Source organism: Accipiter gentilis, chromosome 5 (genome assembly GCF_929443795.1).
Source record: "Accipiter gentilis chromosome 5, bAccGen1.1, whole genome shotgun sequence".
In the NCBI taxonomy this organism is placed as follows: Eukaryota; Metazoa; Chordata; class Aves; order Accipitriformes; family Accipitridae; genus Astur; species Astur gentilis.
Genome location: NC_064884.1, coordinates 23298277 through 23321936, shown reverse-complemented (window position 1 = coordinate 23321936; position 23660 = coordinate 23298277). Strand labels below are relative to the sequence as shown.

The 23660-nt window shown below is 35.4% G+C and overlaps 1 protein-coding gene across 28 annotated transcripts in view; it reads left to right on the top strand.

The window, feature by feature from the left end:
• EPB41L2 (erythrocyte membrane protein band 4.1 like 2) overlaps nt 1–23660 on the top strand; it is a 122137-nt gene that overhangs the window by 61785 nt on the left and 36692 nt on the right. For all 28 annotated transcript variants that reach the window (XM_049801455.1, XM_049801453.1, XM_049801450.1 and 25 more), the window contains 7 exons: nt 4228–4332; nt 10767–10809; nt 17762–17837; nt 19364–19582; nt 20041–20128; nt 21738–21890; nt 23017–23114. In XM_049801455.1, the coding sequence (XP_049657412.1) occupies nt 4228–4332; nt 10767–10809; nt 17762–17837; nt 19364–19582; nt 20041–20128; nt 21738–21890; nt 23017–23114 (782 nt within the window). The remainder of the gene's footprint in view (nt 1–4227; nt 4333–10766; nt 10810–17761; nt 17838–19363; nt 19583–20040; nt 20129–21737; nt 21891–23016; nt 23115–23660) is intronic.

Sequence of the window (23660 nt, the reverse complement as noted above, 5' to 3'; positions counted from 1 at the left end):
CCATTGCTGTCCAGCTGAAAAGGTCTGATAGCCTTGGGCACCTGGAGGAGCAGCTGAGGTTGATTATTATTAATAATAATAATAACCTGAGCTGATTATTCCTTCCAGCCCTTGCACCAGCTTTGTTGCCCTCCTCTAGACACATTCAAGGACCTTCACATCTTTAAACTGCGGGGCCCAGAACTGCACGCAGTATTCAAGGTGAGGCTGCCCCAGCGCTGAATGCAGTAGGATAATCACCTCTTTTGACCAGCTGGTTAGGCTGTGTTTGATGCACCCCTAGACGGGGTTTGCCTTTTCGGCTCCAGGGCACACTGCTGACTCCTATTGAGCCTGCTGCTGATCAGCACCCCCAGATCCCTTTCTGCAGGGCTGCTCTGCAGCTGCTTCTCTCCCAATTTATACTTGTGCCTGGTGTTACTCTGTCCTAGGTGCAGAATCCAGCACTTGTTCTTATTAAATTCCGTGCCACTGATGATTGCCTGATGCTCCAATCTATATAAATGCTTCTGCGAGGCCTCTTGTCCTTTGAGTCAACAGCACCTCCCAGTTTGGTATCATCAGCAAACTTGCTAATGGTGCATTCAACTCCTGCATCCAGATTGTTGATAAAAATATTGAACAGAACCAGTAGCTGTGAGGAACATTACTAGTGTTCATATTGCATTTGTAGCTGGTAATTCTTTTATAGCCAAATGGATCCATAATACCCTATTCTAATTCCCAACTGCACAGAAATTTCCGTTCTGTATGTCTGCTGCAATTGCCTTGCTCTGGTTTGCTCTCCTTGTGAGAAGGAGGTAGAAGACCAAAACCTTGTTACCCCTGGTTTTATGAAGTGGTTTTATTATGAGTTGATGTCGGTGGTGTCTAAATACAGGCTTGGAATTGGTACTCAATAACCTTGGTTACATAGATTCTTTCTATGTTCTCACTTAAAAAAAAGCGTAACTTGGGGGCAATACAGAATACTGCTGTTCTGAGTATTGTGTCTTAAACTACTGGCTCTGTGGGCCTGTCCTCACTTCTCAGCCTTTTTGTACAGCTACGCTGAATATGCTCCCCTTCTTGTGGGGGCTGAGTATGGACTTAGGCTTTTACTGCCATTTCAGCATTAGAATCTGGAATAAAGAGATTTTCTTATTTTCAGTGCTAATGTTTGCTGTGCTGTATACACATATATGTCTGCCTATATACCTATACATAAATGCATATACATACATATATAAGGTTAGCGATTATCATTTTACATACTGGTTGTGACTGTTACTTGACAGCTAAACCAACTGGTAGAAAAAGAAATATAATCCGGTTTAAAGAGTAATATTAAACAGTGCAAACCATGATGCTGCCTTCTTAGAGCCCCCTGCTCTTCTATTTAAAAGTTTCTAACTTCTGAAATGACTGGATCACAACAGTTGTCTTCTCTGTGTAACTTAAGTTCTTGTTTAGAGACACTCTCCTAGGAGCATGGTTTTTTTCAGAAAAATGTTATCATGTGATTTAAAGTGAATGTAAATAATGTAAATTAAACTGTAGTAATGCCTGTCCCCAAAGGAATTGCAAAGAAATTGCACTTGAAAAGTTTGGTTTTGCAAATTAAATACTTTTGCAGATTATTTAAAACTATATCTCAATATTAAAAAAAAATATTAAAGAACTAGGATTCTTTTAATTTTACAAGTAGGATTTTATAATGAGAACCATTGCTGATACTGAGGCTTCTTATGCTTTTGAATCCACAACAGAGCTCTATAAATGTCACTTTCTGATGCTATTACTTCCTTGTTTCATGCTGCTGTCTAGAACGTAGACTAACATAACTTGGCCTACATGGCATGATGCTGTTTTTCCGTATGTGGAAGAGCTATAAACTTACAAAAAGATCTTTAAAGATACAGTGCACATTTCCAGTGTATCCAAGTTCTGTGTTGACTATGACTTCCTAAGAAGAAACTGTGCAATATTCTGCTGTTATACTTGCAATATATTTCCTGTACATTTGGCTGCTTTATGTTTCTGTATGTCAAAGACTTGATATTAACTGTGGGTTTTAGTATATGAAGTTTATAAAAAGCTACATAATTAGTAACTGACTCCAGATATTGACTTAATGATAGCATATATTATTTCTGCCCTAATCTGGAGATTTCCTTTACTGAAGTATGTATATGTGGAACATGCCTTTGCAAGGTGTGATCACTGATGTGCACAATGATTCAGGGAGAAAAATTATATCTATTACACGTATCTATAGCGGACTAAGATTCTTCAAACCTTCTCTCGCTTATACTTTTCCTGCTTTCGATTTAGCTCTCCTCTATATTGCTGATTTTTTTATTAAGCTGAAGGTGAGGCTGTCAGGAAAACTAACTGGTTACGTCAGACTCTTAGGGGAGATAAGTAATCTGTCTTTCTGAAGAGTAGGATTTTTGAAAGTACCAAACAGACTCTAAGATGCCCAACTCCCCATTTCAAAAGTGACTCTGACTTCCAAGTTGCACTGCCTCGCTGTGATGCTTGTGCTACTAAATGTGCTCATTTTATAAGTTTGTTTCTTTGAAAATTTTCTGATCTTCGGGACCGTAATGTCTGCTGAACAATGCGATCTTGAATAAATAAAGCTTTGGATTCTTGGGGAATAGAACAACAATGCCTTCACTATTTGCTCAGTGCATACCTTCTTTTCGCCCCCCTCCCGGCCTTAATGTTTTGTGCCGTGGAGCTGAGCTGCAGGCAAGTGCCGCGCCGGGGCATATTGTCAGCGCTCTGCCACTGTCTGCGGGGGACAATGGCTGCAGTGTTGCCAGGGCCTACACAGGGGCAGTTGATGGCGTTTCTCTGGAATTGCAGTGGTGTATGGCATCTACTGAAATCTGTAGGATTGGCAAATGCAAAAATTCCTTTAAGCTGCCAGGCCTCTGTAAATGCCATGTTGTGGCCTCATTGGTAAATGCCACAAATAGCAGAACAGTCATGACGGAGTCAGTTCAAACCGGGAGACTGCATGCCATTCACGTTCAAATTTTAACTGCGGAAAGAAAGTCTCGTCTTCCTCACCCCTGAGTGTGTTGTGAGCTGTCTGCTCTGAAACTTTGTCTGCTGTCAGCTGCTGTCTCCAGTACCACAAATCTTTTCCCTAAAACCTGGAGCACGGAAGTAGGGCCTGGGCCTGCTTTTCATTACCAGCACTAGGGAGATATGCCCTTGTTTATGTTCCTGGTTCCAATTACAAGAAGAACAGATAAAACTTCAGGACTGATTGCCATTTGCTTAAGCTGTAGTAATACTGAGCTGTAGCAAGCAGCCTTTTTAAGAGTGTGTTAAAATGATCAGTCTTCGATTACTATGACAAAGTAGCAGACTACAGTATTGAAACTAACGTCAAATAAAAATGTAGTCTTTGTTATTTTTTCTTTGTTACTGACTTCCACAAATATTGCTTTTAGGAAGAATAAAGTTCTTCAAGAGTGGGGTTTTCTTTGGGATTATCTAATGGATTTGTTGGGTAATGAGAGAGTTCATAGATCTACAATAAAAGGCAGCCCTCATTTCTTATTTTCTGCCCCTCAAAACCTCTGCAGTATAGACAGCTAGACATGTTGCTTATGTTCTGCTTACACTTGTATGCTACTTCTGTTGGTCTGATCACTGACTTTTAGTGGTCCGCTTGTTCTTTTTTTCTTTCGAAGATGATAACGTGCCTCATTTTTCTTGGGAGTTCATATCATGTGATTCATAAAAGTCTTTGAGATGTACACCAAAATGCTAGAAATGCAGGTTAACAGAAATTAATGCTGTAGGAAGTATATTAATTTTTAGAAGATAATAATATAGAAAAAGTTGGCTCACATGAAAAAGTCTTCTGTTATTTTAAAAATAAAAATCCAGAAAAAACTAAGAACTATTTAGTGACACTTAATGGTACAAAATATGTAAATCAGTTTAGATACTGAGTTTTCCTTGTGCATTCAGGTAAACTTTTTTTATTAGTTGAAAAAAATTGAAATGTCTTTATTTTTGTCGGTGATATGTGTAGCTTTCAAAATATGATGAACAGTGTATCATAAAAAAGCTACAGTTTTCTAGTCTATTTTATTGATACTTTAAATTTTCCTGACTAATATCATTGAATAACAGTACCTGTAATTAAGGATTTTACTGATTTACTGATAGTACTTTTCTTTTTCTTATTTTTTCTTCTTTTCTTTCTTTTTTTCCTCCCAGAAAAGAGCAAAAGGCCACGTGCTGTTTGACAAAGTGTGTGAACATCTCAATTTACTGGAAAAGGACTATTTTGGGCTGTTGTTTTATGAGAATTCAGATCAGAAGGTAAGCCTGTATGAGGGTTTTGTTAGTTTGTTTTTCTACATTGCTACTGACTTCAATAGTTTAGTGAGGTATATAGTATTAAATGTATACCATTACAAACATTTGAGTAAACTGTTGCAAAACGTCAATTCTAGTCTGCTGTAAACTTGCAACATGTGCAAGATACAGCTATGTATGTTGATACCTAACAAAGTGCCCATTTATTATTTAGAGTGAGGGCATATTTAAAATATCTGTATTTTTGAGAAAAGCAATTGAGTAACTGATAGGCTTTATAGTAAACCAGTAAAACAGTACACTAAAACAGTATGCCAGCCTTGCACGTGAAGATAGGAAATTTTAACTAATATCTTTGCCTTAACAGTCTGAAAACTGCCCACATTTCTGAAAACTTTAATTATTTACATTTTTTTCTGAAAACAAGAAAACAAAACTTTGGATGATAAATAATTAAAAAAAAATTAATCTTCTACCTGACTTTCTAATAATTTTGCAGCCTTTTCTCATGTATGTTTAATAATGCTTGGAACAGGAACATGAAGGAAATCTTGCCCCTAAGTCTGTAGCTATTAGACTTTGGAGTTCCTTTATTATTAATTTTAAACTTAAAAAAAATTTTGGCATTTGTGAAGATGAGACTGGAGCTTGCCCATCACCAGTATTGGGTGCTAATTTTACAAATGAATGGTGTTTTGATATAACTACATTCAAAACTATCTCCTAAATACCATTTGGTAACTTATTTTCAGTCCTCTTTTGCACTTGCTTACATGTTGGATGGTTGAGCACATCTAGATTGCTGAGCTGAGGAAAACTTGAATCAGTTGGTGGCATGCATTCCGCTAATTACCAAAAGCCCATTTAGCTTTTCCTAGCATCTGAACATTTACAGTTAGTTATGAGCCACTTGTTGCTTTGTCCATGAACTAAAGATATACCTGAGGGAGGTCATATTTTCCCTCATGAAGAAAACAGACTAATAATTACAAATTGAAAAAATTGTTTTTCTTTTAAATCTCTATATTTGTAGCAGGAAACATCATTACAGGAGTACTATACTTAGTCTAGAAGCTTTTCCATTTTTTTTGTCATCTTTCTCATCCTACTACTGTGTTTGAAATGAAGTCTAATTTAGTAGTCTGATTAAATCTGAATTTCTGACAACTTCCATTCAAATACAGTTGTTCTCTAGAATTATTTGCTTTTCTGCAAGGCTTTCTCTGCAGCATTGAGCAAAATACTCAATCTCTCTATATTAAAGATCCCCATATATAAAATGGGCTTGATGTATTCTTACTTCGATATTTTATTTTTGTTCTTGATTTGTAAACCATTTATAGAAATGAGAACTTCTTTGATGTAACAATGAAGAGCATCTCAGTTGATTCTCTGAATACTGTCATAATCTTAATTATTATTTATTATTATCACGTTATCCCTTTATTTGTGCTGCTCACTATTGAAAATCTATACTGTACACTCAGAGCAAAATAACATAAAAACCCAGTCTGATCTCTGGCAAGAGAGGAAAGAGCTAATAGCAGACCTGGGATCCTTGAACTACACCAGGAAATAGCCCACTTCAGTAGATCCTGGGAATTGGAATAGGGAGCCTTTGGCTTTTGAAAGTAGAGCAGGAAAGTCTGGATTGGTGTAGAGTTGTGTCTTTTTTAATTTTTTTTTATTTATTTTATTTTATTTCATTTTATTTTATAATGTGCTTCTAGTTGGACTAAGAGATTTCTTGGTATTCCTCAGTTGTGTGAATGGAGGAACAGAGTACCACACCTTTAAAAGATCCCTTCTGGTTTTTCATATTCTTTATCCTTGGAGATATTAAAAACTTGACTGGATATGAGCCTGGGCAACCTGATCTAATTCAAAGCTGACTCTGCCTTGAATCACAGTTGGACCAGTTATCTCCAGAAATCCCTTTCAGCCTGAATGAGTCCTTGAGCTCCCTGTCCATTGACTATTGGAGGTGCTACTATAGCAACAGTCATAAATGAAGTATTTACATTAATTAAGCAAGAAATAACTGGATAATGGAGTCCCTGTGGTTCGATCATTTATATGCCCAGACTAAGTCTAGCACTTTATTCAAAAGAAGAGTAGACCACTTGTCACCTGCAGTATGGACAGCAGCAGGCTTTTATTTAAAAACTTCTGGAGAAATCTGGTCCAATTTCTTATGAAGACTAAAAAAAACCAGAGTTGTTGGATTTTGTCATCTTCATGAAAGTAAGTTTATAGTGTTATTTGGAGAAGCTTAAAAAGGAGTCTTCCCTAGCAGATTTGCATTTCCCGCCTCCTACTTTCTATTGCAGGATTAAGCTTAATTTATGGTGAACTGCAGGAACTAAAAAATTTTGAATGCCAGCAAGTAACAGTGAAGGAGGGGGTTTAGATATTTTCTGGCTGGATAGCCCATATGCTCTAGATTGTACCCAAAGTGCCATTATGTGGATGGTACTATGCCTCTAGAGCAGCTCTAAGTTGTGATTACCAGGTGAGTGGGAATACCTGGAATACTCAAAGAAGAATTTGAAAACATGGGCTTTGGCATGAATTAATCACTTGGCTAAGCGTTTACAGTCTTTTATGGGTTGGACAATCTGTACTGTAACGTGCATATTTATATAGGCTTGCTTATTTTTACTGCTATTGTCATTCAAGTTACCTAATTCAAAGCTACCGCTTTTGTACAACACTGTGTTTGGTGGTTCTTACACCAGTTATGGCACAAACATCATGTGAAGGGTAGCTACTGTAGTGTCTTAATACAGCAAAATTACAGGTTGTGTGCTGAGAAAGTTACCCCTCCCCAACTGCCATTTCTTTCATGCTGGTAAGATTGGAATTGTATAGCTACACAGAAAGTGGTCAGTAAGATTGTAGCACTCATTTTTGTTATTAAAGGGATTTTGTAAATACATGGATGAAGAACATTTAAATTGCTTTCAGTATGTTAAATATTTGTGGTGTGTTTTTAATGAATATTTCTGTCTTAAGACTTTTAAGTGTCTCAACTTTTTTCATTCTTCAAAAAAAAAAAAATTTAACATTTTATGTTTTGATTTAATTAATAGATGGAAGTGTGGGGGGCTGATCAGTTGTGTTCAGGAATGGCTGCCAAAGAAAGCTTGGGGACTTGGAACTTTTACTGGGTTTAGGGTCTTCTTCTCTTTTGTTCACCTCTGTAGTAAGTTTGAATTCTTTTTTCATCTCAGTACCAGTTCTTTCTGATGCATTTTTTTTTCCTGTTATGACTGTTGCCTCTTCAGATTAGAATGCCACAAATCTCTGACCTCCAGGCCAGTCAGTACTAAATGCTGAATGAGTGTTTTTCTCATTCTTATGCACTTATCACAGCCAGCCATTTATGAGCCAGCTGTTGAACTTGACAGCAGCTGTGGGGTGTGGAAACTGAATGCCAGGCACTCTTTTGAATTAGAGCTGCTCCCTAATGCACCATCAGGGTACCATTGGAGGAGTTGTCCCATTAACTTTTCTATATGGGTGTTCTATGCAGCTGAGAGAGATGTTATGTCTTCAAATCAGACTGATTTTTGTTAGCTTTAACACACATTTTAAAACTATTTAGGTCAAATTACTCATTAATGATTTCTTTTGTTGTTTTGCAAATGTTAAATTTATTGGTCTAAAGTTTAGTTAGTGATTTCATTGCATTACACCCTCAGAAGTTCATGAATGCTCCATTCACCCTGTAAATGGCCTGCAGAAGTGTTAGAAAGCTTCTGCTCTTATGTTCTGGGCACCAGCTGGAAATGCTGCTTTTCTGGATTTGTACAAAATAACTTTTGTACTGGTAGAGAACATTTTGTTGTTCTTTGACAATTCATTACTTTGTCTCATCTATAACCTTACCATTCACAAATCAAACAAATAGATTTCTGCCTACTGGAGCAAAGTAGTGTGCATACACTTTGTCTCTTGTTTTGAAAGACAGACCTGTCTATTCTGCATTAAGAGGTCTATTTCAGGGTAGATTCTTTCAATAGTGTTTTTTTAATCCATAACAAATGGCACAGATGCAAAAACCCCACCCCTGTAATTATGCATATATATGGAATATAAGCATCTGATTTTATTTGACAGAACAGTAATGAAAGTTGGTGGCAAAGTCTGCTTCCAATAAACTTACTCCAGGTTTGGAAAATCAGAAAATGAACTGTATAACTTCTGTAAATAAAGAATTATTCTTCTCATCCTGCAGCATATTCTGTATTATATGCTCTTTTCTCCTACTTTATAGAGATAAAAGATAAAGCACTGAAATTAACATATACTCAGGAATCCTAGTTTTCTGCTATAGTTATGCCATGCTATATTCTATACTTATTTACTTTATTTACTTTATACTGTACGTTTTCTAAAATTTAAGATTTTAAGCTACTTCTGGTGATATTTATAATTAGAAGAATATGGCTGTGTATCATTTTGGAATGGAATTCATGCCAAAACTGAAAACCAAGGATGATAACTGTAGCCGAAGTGATTCTCAGCTAAAATTACTTGAAGCCCTCTGTTGTCTTCCAAGGCCTTTCCATGTCAAGGCTCTTCCAACAAATAGCAGTTTTTCTGATTTAAGCAGAATAAATGGTATCCAGATTTTTTGGAGGAGTGTTTTATATCTATTCCTCTGTAACGGTGTTATGGACTGTGCATTTCTGGAAGAATTAGAGTAGCTATGAAATATAGAGGTCGCAGACTTCTTCAAGCAAGAAATGTGAAATTATTCCTTTTTTTTAATTACATCTGTAAAAATGATAAAAAGTGGGGTTTGCATTTAATTTGTAAACAGTATTTGTCTAATATATACATGCTGCATTTGTGATGAAATCAACTTGGACCAAGGTAATTTACAACATGGAGCTTAGTATTCATAGAAGCCACATTCTTTATCAACAGAGGTGATCTACATTAAGTATTTGCACCAGTGCAAAAACATACAGTTCCATATTCTCCTAATCCATACAGTCCCGTAGAACTGTAGCCTAGCATGTTTTGTCTCCTTGAAGTTAATTTGACTTTGGGTAGAAAAGCCTGTAATAAAGACTGAGGGATATGGTATTGGAAAGCAATTGTTGATTCTGGAGCTTGGTACCATAGACTGAAAGGTGAGTCACATTATACCCAGTATCCACTACTTGACTAGGTTAGGCAAGAAACATCGGTATAGAGATATGCCTTTAGCAACATTTGTGCTGACACTGAGGTCCCCTCTGACTTTAAAGCTGCTAATATGTGCAGTGGTTTGTGGAAATGCACATGTTGTCCTTGACCTTACAAGTCAGTTGCTAATTCTTCCCCACATTGCACATCTCTGTCTTTGAAATGTGCTAAGTCCTGCTGGCAGGCTGGTTGTGTGCATGTGTGTTTCTTCCATGTATATGCTTGTGTATGCGTGTCTGGCCCTGGGAAATAAAGGTTCAAACACTGTATAAAGTAAATTCTCAGTAACTGTAACTGCATTTAAAAGGCTTATGTTTCTAGTCTCTCACTCAATCTATTTTCTAACATCTATGGGTAAAATTATTAAACAGGATTGTCTGACTTACTGATGAATAAATGTTACTGATTTCTTAGTCTCACTTCCCAAAGTTGTATATTTGGACGATCCGTCACAAAAAAAATCTCTTTCCCCATATTGATAGTAACTGAAATGCTACGAGCTATTTAATAGGTTTCACAGATTATATAAAAATATTTTTGGTATTGAGGATAGAACACATTTAACAGTGAGGCATCTAAATATGAAGAACTGACTTTATTTGCATTGCCTAAAATAGAGCTGAGTATCTAGACTTGAACCTTGCCAGTATATCAGTGTTAACATAATACATGTTCATAGAGAACTTTGCTTTGGGGGAGGTCAAAAAAAAAGCATGGAATTTGATTAGGTTTTTCCAAGCACCTTTGAATGTTATCAGAACTAAAATGCATACACCTTAAGACAAACGATGGGAATAATAAGTCTCTGGAGATCAAGCGAAGTATCATCTTAAGTATAACTCTACATAGGTGTGTAAGCACAGATGTGTAGAGATTACATAGCCATTCCTGAAAAGTCTGCTTATGTCAATAAAAGGAGTATGAGAGAAAATTGCATTTGTCAAATGTAATTTGCTAGACCACCTCTACTGTAAGACTATCCACTCTTTAAAATTAAAGGGTATAAATAGTCTAAAGCAGTAAGACAACCATGAAGGGAGTGGCATTATGCAGTTTCATTTATGTGCTCGGGTGGGGAGACTTGCTAGCAAATCACAAGTTCAATTTTAGAATTCTCTGGGTTATTTAAAAATAGAACAGATGTCTGAACAATACAAACTTTAACTGCACTGTATGAAATTACTTCACCATCTTCAGTCTGAAGTGATTTTAAATACTGGTTGTGTGGTTTTTTTCAGAACTGGCTAGATTCTTCAAAGGAAATTAAGAGACAAATTCGAAGTAAGTACTTCTGTATCCAGATGTTGTGCTCCTTTTATTTCCTCACAGAAATATTCTTCATAAACTTAGTAGCCTGGATAATGACTAAAATGTATCCTTACAGCATTCAAACAATTTACATCTGATAGTCATGTATTCAGCCTTAGAACAGAAAGCAAAGCTTCTATTTCTGTCCACTGTCCACGGAGAGAAAGAATCACTCAGCCTTGTGCTGTAGAAGTTAACCGTTATACTGGCTGCTGCCCCCAAATATTCCTGTATTGTATGTGACTAATAGTTGATCTTTTTGCGTCCTGAAACAGGAGATGGTTTTCAACATTGTGCTGATATTTGGGTTATGGGATGGAGAATGTCATCTTGCAAAGACGGTCACGGTTGCTGCTATAGGACTTTCTAAGTCCAAAGACTCACCAGAAGAGAATCAATACATCTTACAAAAAATGTATATTCTTCAATACTGGTCAGTCCAGCATTGGCTTTTTTGATATGTCCATCATTTCCAGAATGGAAATAGAGTAGAGCATAATCTTGGAATGTCTCACGACAATGCTTTTCAGACTCAATCCATGTGAAAAGTCTTTCTACTTCCTATCCTCAATACACAATGAGGAATTTATTTTATTCTGCATAAAACTCTGTCAAAACTCTTCACTAGCCAGGTAGATTTTATAAAGCTCTTTATAAAAAATATTTTAAGGGGATGTGATTTTTCATATAACATGAAGATCTACATTTTAAGTGGAGATCAAGTCCAGTTTCTTGAATTAGGCATCATAACTGGAATTTTTTTTCTCCGGTCCATAGCACTTCTGAGTTGATAGGCATAGTGTATAAGGCAAACAACCAAGTAAGAACACTATTGTAAGCATTTTAAAATGAAACTTGCTTACACCAATTTGCAAGTGATCAGCATACTATCAGTTGTCTTCCTCATAATCAGTGGATTAAAGTTTCCATATATTGGAATGTACTGCAAAGATAAATTTTATCCCCCTGCTACATGAGTATCAAGTAACAAGACTTTTTTTGTTGTTGTTGTTTCTGGTTTAGTTCTAAATATATTTGTCTTTGAATCAAGAATGGAAACTTATATACAAAAATAATAAATTGTAATAAATTTAAGGTACCTGTAAAACCTACTAGTCCATTTGAAATGAAGAAACTCATTTATTTTTCTCTTGTACAGCACAAACTGAAGCACTAGCGTGCTAGATAAGCATATCTGGACAAACACATTGGTCTGAACACATGAAGGTGACAAATTTGCAAGTGGAGCTCAGCACATCAGTTTGCAACTTAATATTTATAACAATCTTTATCTCTCTCTTACATGTGAACAATACCAATACTTTGCAGATTGGCCATGTATGTACCACCTGTGACTGGGGAAGACAAAAATAAGAATCCTTTAATCTCCCCCAAATAATGTTCTACATCAGGCTGTCTCTTGCTAAGCCAGGGTCCTCAGGCCTTTTATGTGATCTCTTATTTGTTCGGGTTGGCCTTTGGCTGGGAATAATGCTGGATCTCAGCAGTTACTGATGTTACTTAGGCTAATGAATGTGATTCACAAATTACTAGCTCTGTTCTCAGGACTACAAAGGTGGCAAAAAGCTTGTTTGCTTTTAGCCAGCCTGATCTCTTCAGGAAAATTAATTCTTGACTTTTTTTAACTCATGTAATTGGGTATCCACTGGGATGTGTTAAAACCTCTAATTAATTTAATCAGGGACAGGTGGGGTAATTACAATTCTGTCACAGTCGTCTTGAAAATTGCTACATCTAAAGAGGATTTAGCCTTTTGCAAAATGGAGAACTTTAGCTTGAATATTGTGATGCTATAAGCAGTAACAACTTATCTTGGAATAGTCAAATTGAGATTTTGTAGAAGGTAGGGAGGTTCACCCTTATATAAAATTTAATTTGAGAATTTATCTGTGTGAGACGTACGTGCAGTTAGTATAGAACACATGATATTCCACTCAGTTTTGTTTATAGGTATTTTCATAACTCTCCTTCTCAGTATAACAGAATTGAATGAGTAAACTCTATAAACCTTGTTTAATCATAGTGTTTATTGCAATTGAAGATCAAGCATTTGTCTGCAGTTTAAATGTTTACAGCTATGGGTAAAGATTAGAGATGTGAATGTTTAAACCATCTGTCTTGGTAAGCCTGATGATTTGTTTTTATCGTTTGTGTAATTAAAGTATATGAAACTGAGTTATAGACCTGGTTATCTTTCTCTTCACACAAATTTTGAAACTATTTTTGGGTTATATCCTGTTCTTATTGTGCATGTAAGTCATTCTCTTCCAAAAGGAAATTAGATGTGTATGCTGTGTGGAATAGTTTAAATCCAAGGTAATTTTACGTCAATTAAATCTATTTCTAGTCTGCAGCACAATTAGCATTTTTACTGGAAAAAAACCCCTTCCATATTGCATATCCTGTATTGTATATCTTGTAAGAAATGGAGAGGAACTGGATGTTCTGAGGGCAGAATACACTGGTATAGGGGGGGTTTATGCATTCTCACCACATAAAGGATACCTTTAACTGGTTTTGCTCTTGAAATTAACTGTAAAATTGTCTTACTGTCTTTCATCAAGAGAATACTTATTTAGCCAGAAAGATTGTAGAAACTTATCACTGTACCCAGGAAATTACTGATCTTATCTAATTTAGGTTAACTGTGTCCACCTCAGGTAAATGCACTTGTTTTTGAAGGAACAGGCACTTTCAGGAGGTGAGCGAGTGCATTCTGAAATAGGTGCCTGAGAGGGGAACCAAACCACATGCCACTTTTCTTCCGTTAGCTATGAAGGGAGTCAGTGGCATCTTATGTATATAATTACATCTCAGCAGTGTAGGGCTGAACGAAACTGGTGTCAAAAGAGAATGGTTATGGGGATAGAGAAGTTGTTTTCCTTTTAGAAAGGAGTGATTAACTGAAGGACTGAAGACAGCATACTTAATTTGCTTGTTGATTCAGTTTAATTATTAAGGAGGGTGAGGGAAATCCTCTGTAATTCTATGGAAGTGGATTAGGACAGATGAAATAGTATAATAGGTAAGGCAGCTGGGTGACAAATCTTGGGCTATAAGTTTAAACCTTTCTCTTTATTCATGCTGAAGATTGTTCTCAACATCCTTTTGTTAATGGGCATCCAGTCATTCAGATTGGGGAACTTAAAACCAGCCAAATCCAATACTGGCCTAGTCTTTGAGATGTACTTAGCCAACAATTAAGGTGGTTCTGGTAATGTCATGGATTTGAAATGGATTTTTTTACAATCTTGGTTCTATGGTATATTCTGCAACACAGCTTAAACAACTGCTCAGGGAAGAGGATAATATAGAAGAATAAAGATATGGTTAAATAGGTATATTTTTAAATTACACAGTAGACCAAATGGTGATAAATTCATAAATACAATTCTGTGAGAATAACATTATCACAAGTTTAGAATTTTGCAGCACAGTGTTCTAAAATACTTAAGAAATCTAAAGTTTGTATTTAAAGTGCTAAGGGAAGTTAGAATTAATTAAGGAAAGGTCTTGCATTTTAAAGATATAGTTCTGGCTGTCGGATTTTAATGCTAACAAAACGTATGGTTATGCACAGGCATCAAAATACAGGGGTCACTTTATTTTATATCCATCTATTTTATGTAAATAACTATATATCTGTAGAAGTTGCTACTAATTTTTATCTAAGCTAATTACACTAGAGTACAGCTTATAGGTGGTGAAGACAACTAAGTACCTGTGCCAAGGCAAGAGCTGTCCTGCAGAAGTGCTTCTGTGTGTCTGCTAATTATAAAGAAAGGTTTTGCTGTTTGGAGATGTCTGAGTTTGTGAGCTGAATCTCATCAGTCCAACCAGGACTGTCTGTACTCTGCTTTTTATGCATTTTTGAAAATATGGACTAGCTGTAGATCTTCCTAATTTCTTCTATTTTCTTGATAGTAATTTAAGAAAAATTATAGAAGTAATTTTCTTAATTTTAGGGGGCATTTTTACATCTGCCTGTGAGTAGTGTATCTGTCTTAGTCACACAGTACTGTAAAAATCTTAGCTGAGACACAAGAGATATCATGAGTAAAAGCCAGAAGCAGCTTTTACTGAAAAAAAACCCCTCACTGATTTCCCAGTTTAAATGGGCTGAATCATGTTAATTGTATGCTGCTACCTGGTTGGTTATATTGCATTCTTTTTCTCTAAGAATGCCTAAAGTTGCCACAGAAGCATTTTTGAGGTAACGAGCTGGCTAGAAATATTTTTTACATTTCTATAGCCCTTATTATTAAACATCAAAACAGAGAGCCTTATCAGGGACAGAACGCTAAATAGCATTTTAAATATCAGATTTATTTATTTTTTTGTCTTGGCCACCAATTGAAAGCGGCAGTAATAGTGTGCATTATTGTGTGAAGACAATTATGTTTGTATGCCTTGGTTATGCGGCTATAAACAGTATGCTGCAGTGAGAAGTACAAATATAGACTGTGCACATTGTAATACACTTGCTAGTCTATATTCAGGGGATAAATGTGCTTTCAGTAATCAGGCAAAATTTAAAGTCATGAACTGTCCAGAAAATATTTAGTAAAAAGTCAACTACAACATTTTTTCAATGGATTAGCTATGGTATTAGTATGAGTAGACATCTGAAATTTTTCATAGTCTATACATTCAAAGGATTTATGTTCTTTTTAGCTTTTTACAGAGAATGTAGATGATTTTTTTTCCCCCTTCTTCAGTGTCTAGCTCTCCTGGCTACACTGCTTTCTGAAAGCTAACTGTAGAAATGCTGACAAGAAAGAGAAATAGGTTAAGCAGGAATTAATCTGTGACTAGTTTAACTGCAATTTTAGATGAGGAAAAATTGCTTTATTCCAGGAAAACTTGAAGACTCGTTTAGTATCTGTGTGGAGGGACACATCCTTCATCCATTTCTCCCCATCCCACAGCCCTGTTAACATGACAACTCTCCCTGAACACTTTCTGCATAGATATTTTTGGCCCAATTGCTTCTCCTCATCAGTTTGGCTTATTCAATGTCAGCAGCTTTTCATTAAATGATCCTAATTCCCTGGTAGAGAAATGATGGAAGTGGGCTAATCTATTCCAGCTTTAATTCTGTTTGTCATGCTATATGTATTAATTAGTGTTAGACTTTTTTTTAAAGGTATTTTTGTCTTAATTCTCTCTTGCACTGGATTGCAGTAGATGATTCAATGAGCCGTATTTTACCAATTCAGTACTACATGTACCTCCAATAAATTTGGCTTTCTCATTTGAGGAGTCCTGCCTTATTTTGTAAGCAAAGTTATCATTGTTCTAACAAATTATTGATAACTGGGAACATTAAGATACACCAAAATTCTGAGCTCTCAAAAGGAAAAGTGACTTAGCAGCAAGGTGGAGAATGAAGTTCACATTTAAGCAGAAATTGAAGTGCTCCAATGAATAGTCATGTCTGAAAAACTGAAATAATTTTTGAAATGTTGAAAGACGTAAGAAATTTTGGCACAAAATACCTCTTCACCTTTAACAGCTGTGAAATTTCAAAACAGGATTTTTTAAAGAAAATAATCTTAAAAATGTCAGCACTCTTGTCTAGCATTATGTTGGAAATGGCATTTCAGTCTTATTTTTAATAACAACAACAAAAAAATATTTTCTCAAAGCATGATTTCAGATTTTAAAAATAGTTTACTGTCCAAAATTAATCATTAATAAGTTTTATAAAATTATTACCTTTTTTTAACCAAAGATTAGTTTTGCTCGGTCTTTTGCCAGAATATTATTTGCATTAGGAGAAAAGAGGCGAGAGAAAGATAAAAATGGCTACTTAATTATTTCAATAATATTTTGATTTCTTCTCTTATCTTCCTTTATTATTTTTAGCAGATCTACATTGTAGTTTTACTTTCTTTGTTTGGCAAGATATGATAAATCTCAACTGCATTTGCTTTCAAGCAGCATGCAAAACCAAACTATTAAATTCTTTTCCTAGACTCCTATTTTGTGATTTTCTAGTACATATATATGTCTGCATTGTATGTAATAAAATCTGTTTGAATAGGAAAGTTCTACATTTTGTCAAGTTATTAGTACTTTCCAATGAACGTATTCCTCTTGTACATAGTGTTATAATACTGGTAGAGTAATATTCTGAGGATGTATTTTAATTATTGATGAGTGACTTCAGCTTTCAAATCCTAAAAATTTATTTAAAATTAGAGCTATGACTAAAGGCAACATTTTATGCTTTGTCAAATTCTTAATCTAGTTTTAAGCATGCTTTTGCTTAAAAAATGCGTGTGGTATAAACAATTCTAACATGAGAATTTAAACTTAAAATATCATTGCTATTATAGTTGCTAAAGATACTGTTTCTCAAAAAATATTTTAAAGGAGGAATGGCTAATATTTTTTCTTCCATGCATTATGTACAAATATAAATAATTTACTTATCTTTCTGTTGTACACAACGCAGACCTCATTTTGACATCTCATGTTCATAGTAGCTGTACAGTCTCTCAAACAGTCAGTTTAAACAGGAGGAAACTGTTAACCTTGGAGGAGTTGGCAACAAATTCAGTGCAAGTGTCTTTGAACACAGAATACCTTAAAAGTGTTAATATATTATGGTAGTTTTAAAATTAAAAATGTCTTCTGATCTTTATATAACTTACAGCAAAACTTTCTTTGAAAATAATTTTTAACATGCTAATCTTTCACTGTATGTGTATATGAGTTACTACCTGATAAAGAAAATAATCTATGCTTCATACTAATATACTGTAAAAAAGGGAAAAAACTTTCTTCATGATTGCAGTGATCTAACATTTATATGACTGCCTAACATTTTTCAGTGAGGTTCTTTCTTTGCTTGCCTCAACTTGTTTAAGATTAACAATTGGACATTTCCCATGTTTAGGTTTACCTTGGATATTCACCTTTAATGTGAAGTTTTATCCCCCTGATCCTTCACAGTTGACTGAAGACATCACTAGGTATGCATAGTTCCTAATTTTAAACTTAAAAATTACTGTTAGTCTAATTTGAAAGCCATATACAATTTCTTCAGTTTCTGGATGCTGTAACAGGTTTGGCTACTACTGTAGAACGCTATAAATGTTCTTACATCAACTGGTTATTGGAACAAGGTTGAAAAGGCAAAGTGAAAACTTCAGGAAGACACCTGAGAGAAGAATTTAATGATAAATGGGGATATGATTTGGGCGGGAGGTAAGATGCCAGTGATCATATTTGAAAGAAGCCAGTGGTTTATTGTCAGGCTGCTGCTTTATTATATAATAACTGAAGGTGTGGGTGTATTAATATTAAGAGCAAAGCTCAAGGCATCCAGGATACTTCAGTAATAATCTAGGCTAGGTTGGTGAAAACATAATTTTATACATATCCATTAAATAAAACCATAAAACATAATAAAACCTGAAAATACTTCTCTTCTAAAGTTCTTAGACAGAAAATACTTGGAAAGCAGTGGATTCTAGGCACCTAAAAAGTAGTACTGCGAGACTAAAATAACCAGTGGGTAGAGTGCAAGGAATTGACACTCATTTTTTCAGGAGTTATGGAAAACCTGAACACTTAGTTTTGTTTTGGAGTTAGCTGACTCTGCTGAGGCAGGATATATGTTACTACACATTGCATTGGATGAGTCTTCTTCACAAAATAAGAGTGTTACACAAGTGTGTAGCTGATATATTACTAGAAATAGTCTAAGACATGTAGTACGCAGTGTATTTAAAAGAAGCCATCTGTGTTTTGTTTGAAAATTTTCAGCAAGCTGGTTGACTTTTCAATTGTGTGTTCAACTGATAAAAGCATTTTTATACTTATAGCTTAAAGCTAAATTCCTTAAAATTTAAGCTTCACTTGTAAAACTTTTTTTTCATTTGCATTAAAAGTCTGTGCTAGGGTAGGATGTCTACTGATTGTTAACTTGTTAAATTTGGTAGAAGACTGTATGCAGTACCTGAAGGATTAAATTCTAATACATACATGGTTTAAGGAAGGCAATTATGGGTTCAGTACTAAACCGGATTTCTTTTGTGTATTACATAACTTGATTAGCTTGTGAACTGCAAGGGATATAAAAGTTAGAATTTTACAGTCAAAGGGAAATGTCAAAGGAAATGCATGGGGTTTTATTTGTAAACCTTAGATACCTGCAGGCTACAATGTAAAATGAAGTCAGCTTTTGTTACAAACTAGATACAGTTTTTCATTCATTTATGTTGGAAATCAGAATTTTTCCTGCTCTTCACCCTATTTGTGAAAGAAATATCGACTCTTACAAACGGAAGTGAAATTTACTGTGTAGCAATAATGCTCAAATAACGTAAGGTGTAAGAAATTATTAATGCATTGACTTATTATAAAATATGCTTATGATTACATGCATCTTGATAAATTCTGCCATATCTCATAAATTTGCCATTGGTAACACTTTTTCTGTTCTTGTGTATGTGTGTGTGTGTTTGTTTTTTCCCCCCTTTTCTTTGTCTTGCAGATATTTCTTGTGCCTACAGCTTCGTCAGGATATTGCTTCTGGTCGACTGCCATGTTCTTTTGTGACTCATGCCCTCCTTGGTTCATATACCCTGCAGGCTGAGCTGGGTGATCATGACCCAGAGGAGCACCGCAGTGACTATATCAGTGAATTCCAGTTTGCACCCAATCAAACTCAAGAAATGGAAGAGAAAGTAGCTGAGCTACACAAAACACACAGGTGTGTCAGACACAGTCGGATTAAAGGAAATCATCACGCTTTTTCATGTTTATGTCAATTCTCTTAAAAGCCTGTGTAAAACTGCAAAGCTGAAGTTATTGTTAATTTGGAAATCATTTGTTATGTAACTAGAACCTCTTCCTTTCATGTGTTTAAAAATTTCAGTTTGAAAATAGTAGCTTCACTAATATCTCTGAAGAGAACTTTTGGAGAAAATTTTTATCTGAGCATATGAATTACTTTAAGCAACATTCAGCTAGACTATTTTGAAAGACTGAAGGTGGAAATCTCTACTAAAGGAATATAATATGCTCTCAAAGAACACTTACCCTTTAGGGCAAAAATGCTATTGGTACCTTACAAACTTAGTTTTTTCTGTGTCTGAATTCCAGGATTCCACTCAGTTTTGATTCTCAGTTCTTTTGTCAATAAACTCAAGGCTTATTCAATGATTTTAGGGGCTTGACTCCAGCACAGGCGGATTCCCAGTTCCTAGAAAATGCGAAGAGACTCTCCATGTATGGAGTGGATTTACATCATGCCAAGGTATTGGGGAATTGGATTGGTTTGGTTTGGTTTTAGGATAGACATGCTTAGTATTAAAGAACATAGTATATATAGCTTATTTAAAAAACTTCATACCTCAGTTCTTACGTATAAGCCTTTTATCTCTTGGTCTTGATAATTACTCAGTTTACAGCTCTAACATCCTTAGAATTTATTTTAAATCTAAGTTTATTTTATGCATAGGTGTATGTGCACCTTAGAAATAATATTTTATTCATAAGAGTGGCTAAATACCTTTTAAATGTCAGATTTTTGATGCCAAGGAGACATGGGGCCATAAAGTAAAGCCTAAAAGAAGATGTAATTGTTTTAGTAATACCATGAAAGTTGCAAACAGAGGGGGAGGAGGTCTTGCAGGAGGGTGAGTTTTGGTGCTTTTTCCACTTCTCTGGGTAGGTCAAATAAAATTTGTATTTCTAGGGGGATTTTGTTTAGTTACCTGCCCCCCCCCAACCAGCTAACTAACCTCCTCCCACTACCTCGCACAAATCCAGTCTCAAAACATTAGGAAAGTTAATGCATTGTAAACGTATCAGTCCTATATTTAAAAAAGGAAACCAAGACTTTTAAGTATCGGAGAAACATTATTTAATTCTGTTTCATATGGAAACAATGTGCACTTATTTTTGCAATTTTCCATAGACTTCTTCCTATGTTCTCTCAGAAGCACTTGAAAGAAATATACTTAAATTTTTATTCATGTACATTAACTACGTCTGTAACATTTATTAATTTTTTAATACAAGTGCAGTGTGGCAGTTCACTTGGTCTGTAGTGTTTTAAGAAACATAGATTTTTAGAGTTTTATGGGAACTTTCTTTTCTCATAGTGAAGTAACTGCAAACATTAGAGCTGCTGTTTGCCAGGATTCGCTTGCAGCTGTTACTTATGCCAGTGAAGCAACTTTTTAATGTCAGTGTTGGCATTTGATGTAGTTGATTTGCTGTTGAGGAGGACAAGAGATTCTGCTGTATTGTGCAGTGGTACAGTGTATAAAACCCTTATCAGTAAGTGATTAGTTTTGTAGCCTGTAAAACTTGCATCAAACGCTGTCAGTGGAACAGAACGCTCAGAAACCCAGCCCACCAGCACTCTGAAATCATTGTGTTGACATTTTCAGCCAACTATCCATTACTTCCTATATCTTTACTGGAATAGTAGGTGACTGTAAAAGATGACCATGATCACCAACTTGTTCAGACTTTCACTGATTGTTTTAAGTTGGAAAGGCCTGTTTTAAATTTTTCTTCTTTTAATATTTGTTGAAACTATTGGTAGCACACCCACCATACCTTTCCTTGCTTGTAAGTTGTTCACTTAGTCCCTATTGCTAGAATACTGAAGAATTTCCCAGAACTGTGACACATGCAATGGCATATGAGTGCCAAAGCCATTACTTAGAGTCCAAAGTTTCCTGTAAAATTAATATACTTGGCTATTTCTGCTTTAAGAATCTCATTGTCAGGGTCTTTCAGGTTTGAATATGAAACAAGTCCCAGTTGCATTATTCCCTCAAGGTATGCCAGTGATAATTACTTGTTTGGAATGTTATTAAACTGATTTTTTTAAATTGTCTCATACGTGATAGGATTCTGAAGGTGTGGATATCATGCTGGGTGTATGTGCTAATGGACTGCTCATTTACAAAGATAGACTCCGGATCAACCGCTTTGCTTGGCCAAAAATTCTAAAGATTTCCTATAAGCGAAGTAATTTCTATATCAAAGTCAGGCCAGCAGAAGTAAGTAGCATCTTTCTGTCTTGTTTCTTTTCTGAGATCATTTCTATCCAGCAACAAGAAAACATCCTTATTTTTTTCCCAGATGTCATCACAAGCTTTTATTGGGTTCAAGCAAAATTTAACAGCATTTTCTTTTCCTCTTCAGATTCTACTGATTGTATTAAACACTTGTCTTGATTAGTGAATGCAAACCAAGAAGAAAATCTATTTTCATTTTTGATAGATGCCATCCTGTAACTTTTTTTTTTTTTACAGGGAAAGCTAGTTACTCTGGCCATGTTCTTACTGACTATACAAACTTGCAGTCCTGGGAGAGAGCCAGCTTCTCTTCCTCTTTGGATATAATTGTTCACTAAATGTCAACGCATCTAGTTTATGGCTGTAACCGAAGGTTTGAGTTGTCCTGTAGGATAACTCTTTCTGTTAGCTGCTGTGGAAATAGTGGATTCAGCGTTCTTTTCAGATACCGTTATAAGTTTGTGGGAGTTGCTGAAGGAGGGGGAGTTACATTCTGATCACATTGTAACTGGAAATTTAACAAAAAACAAAATGCCAAACACTGTAATGCTTTTTTTAAGATTATACTCTAAAATGTTTAAGGTAGCTTTTACTGTGTGAATAAATAAAACAAAACAGAAGTCTAAATACCAATAGTACAATGCTAACATTGTAGTTTTGTAAGTTTTGGAACACAGATGTATTGTTCTTGCACTCACACTGCAGTATACATTTCAGACTTTTATTAAATCCAAGGAAAGTGTGCAGCACAACCTGCAGTACGATTAGTTCATGCAGTTTAAAAATAAATACATTGGGCAGCTAGTCAGAAAATCAGCAAGGAACGCTGAAGTACTATTGGATTTCTCAATAGAGTCATTAGTACAGATAGGAAGTGATAATGTGATTATTACCCATCGTGACTAGCCCACCAAGTATAATTTTATTAAAAGGCTAGAAATTCTGATTTTTTTTTAAATTTTTTTTTTTTTTTTTTTTTTTTAAATCTTATGAAGTCTTATGACAGGAGAATTACAGCTTATTACAGTAATGGAACTATCTGAGCTCTGCCTGTTAGTTAATAGCCAGCTTAATGAAATGCATTAATTTATTTATGGATTCTTTCCAGCTGGAACAGTTTGAGAGCACTATTGGGTTCAAACTGCCAAACCATCGGGCTGCTAAAAGGTTATGGAAGGTTTGTGTGGAGCATCATACTTTCTTCAGGTAAATGATAATTCTCTGCTTCCCCCACTTTGCTAGGTGTGCTCATATCCTTCTTTTAAAGGATATGAGGAAAGTAGAGAAGATTTCCCTCCTCTTTGCCCCCAGTTTCTCAGTCCAGTAACACCTCTTAGACAGAAGACACCCTAACAATCACTACCCCAAATTACCAATTCTGAAAGTCTCAATTACAATTAGCTGCTTTATTTAAATTTTCGGAGTGCTAACAGGATGGAACTAAACTAGTGATCATATGTAAGACTTCCTGAGAGATTGACTCTTCAGAGGGGCCATCTAGAAAGCCATTATACACCTTCACAAGAAGCTCTTGGGGCTTGACAGTAGTATTCATTCACTTCACTTTTCAGAACATTCTGCTGAGTGTAAATGCTTACAGCTGAATTTTTCCTTATTTATAAACTGGCCTGAGTTCACCGTCATTCTTTAAAGAACAGAGAATCACTTTAAAAACAGACTACTATTTATTTATGTAATAATCCATAACTTTCTCTGCATTTTTTTTTCCCCAGCAACTGATAAACATAAAAT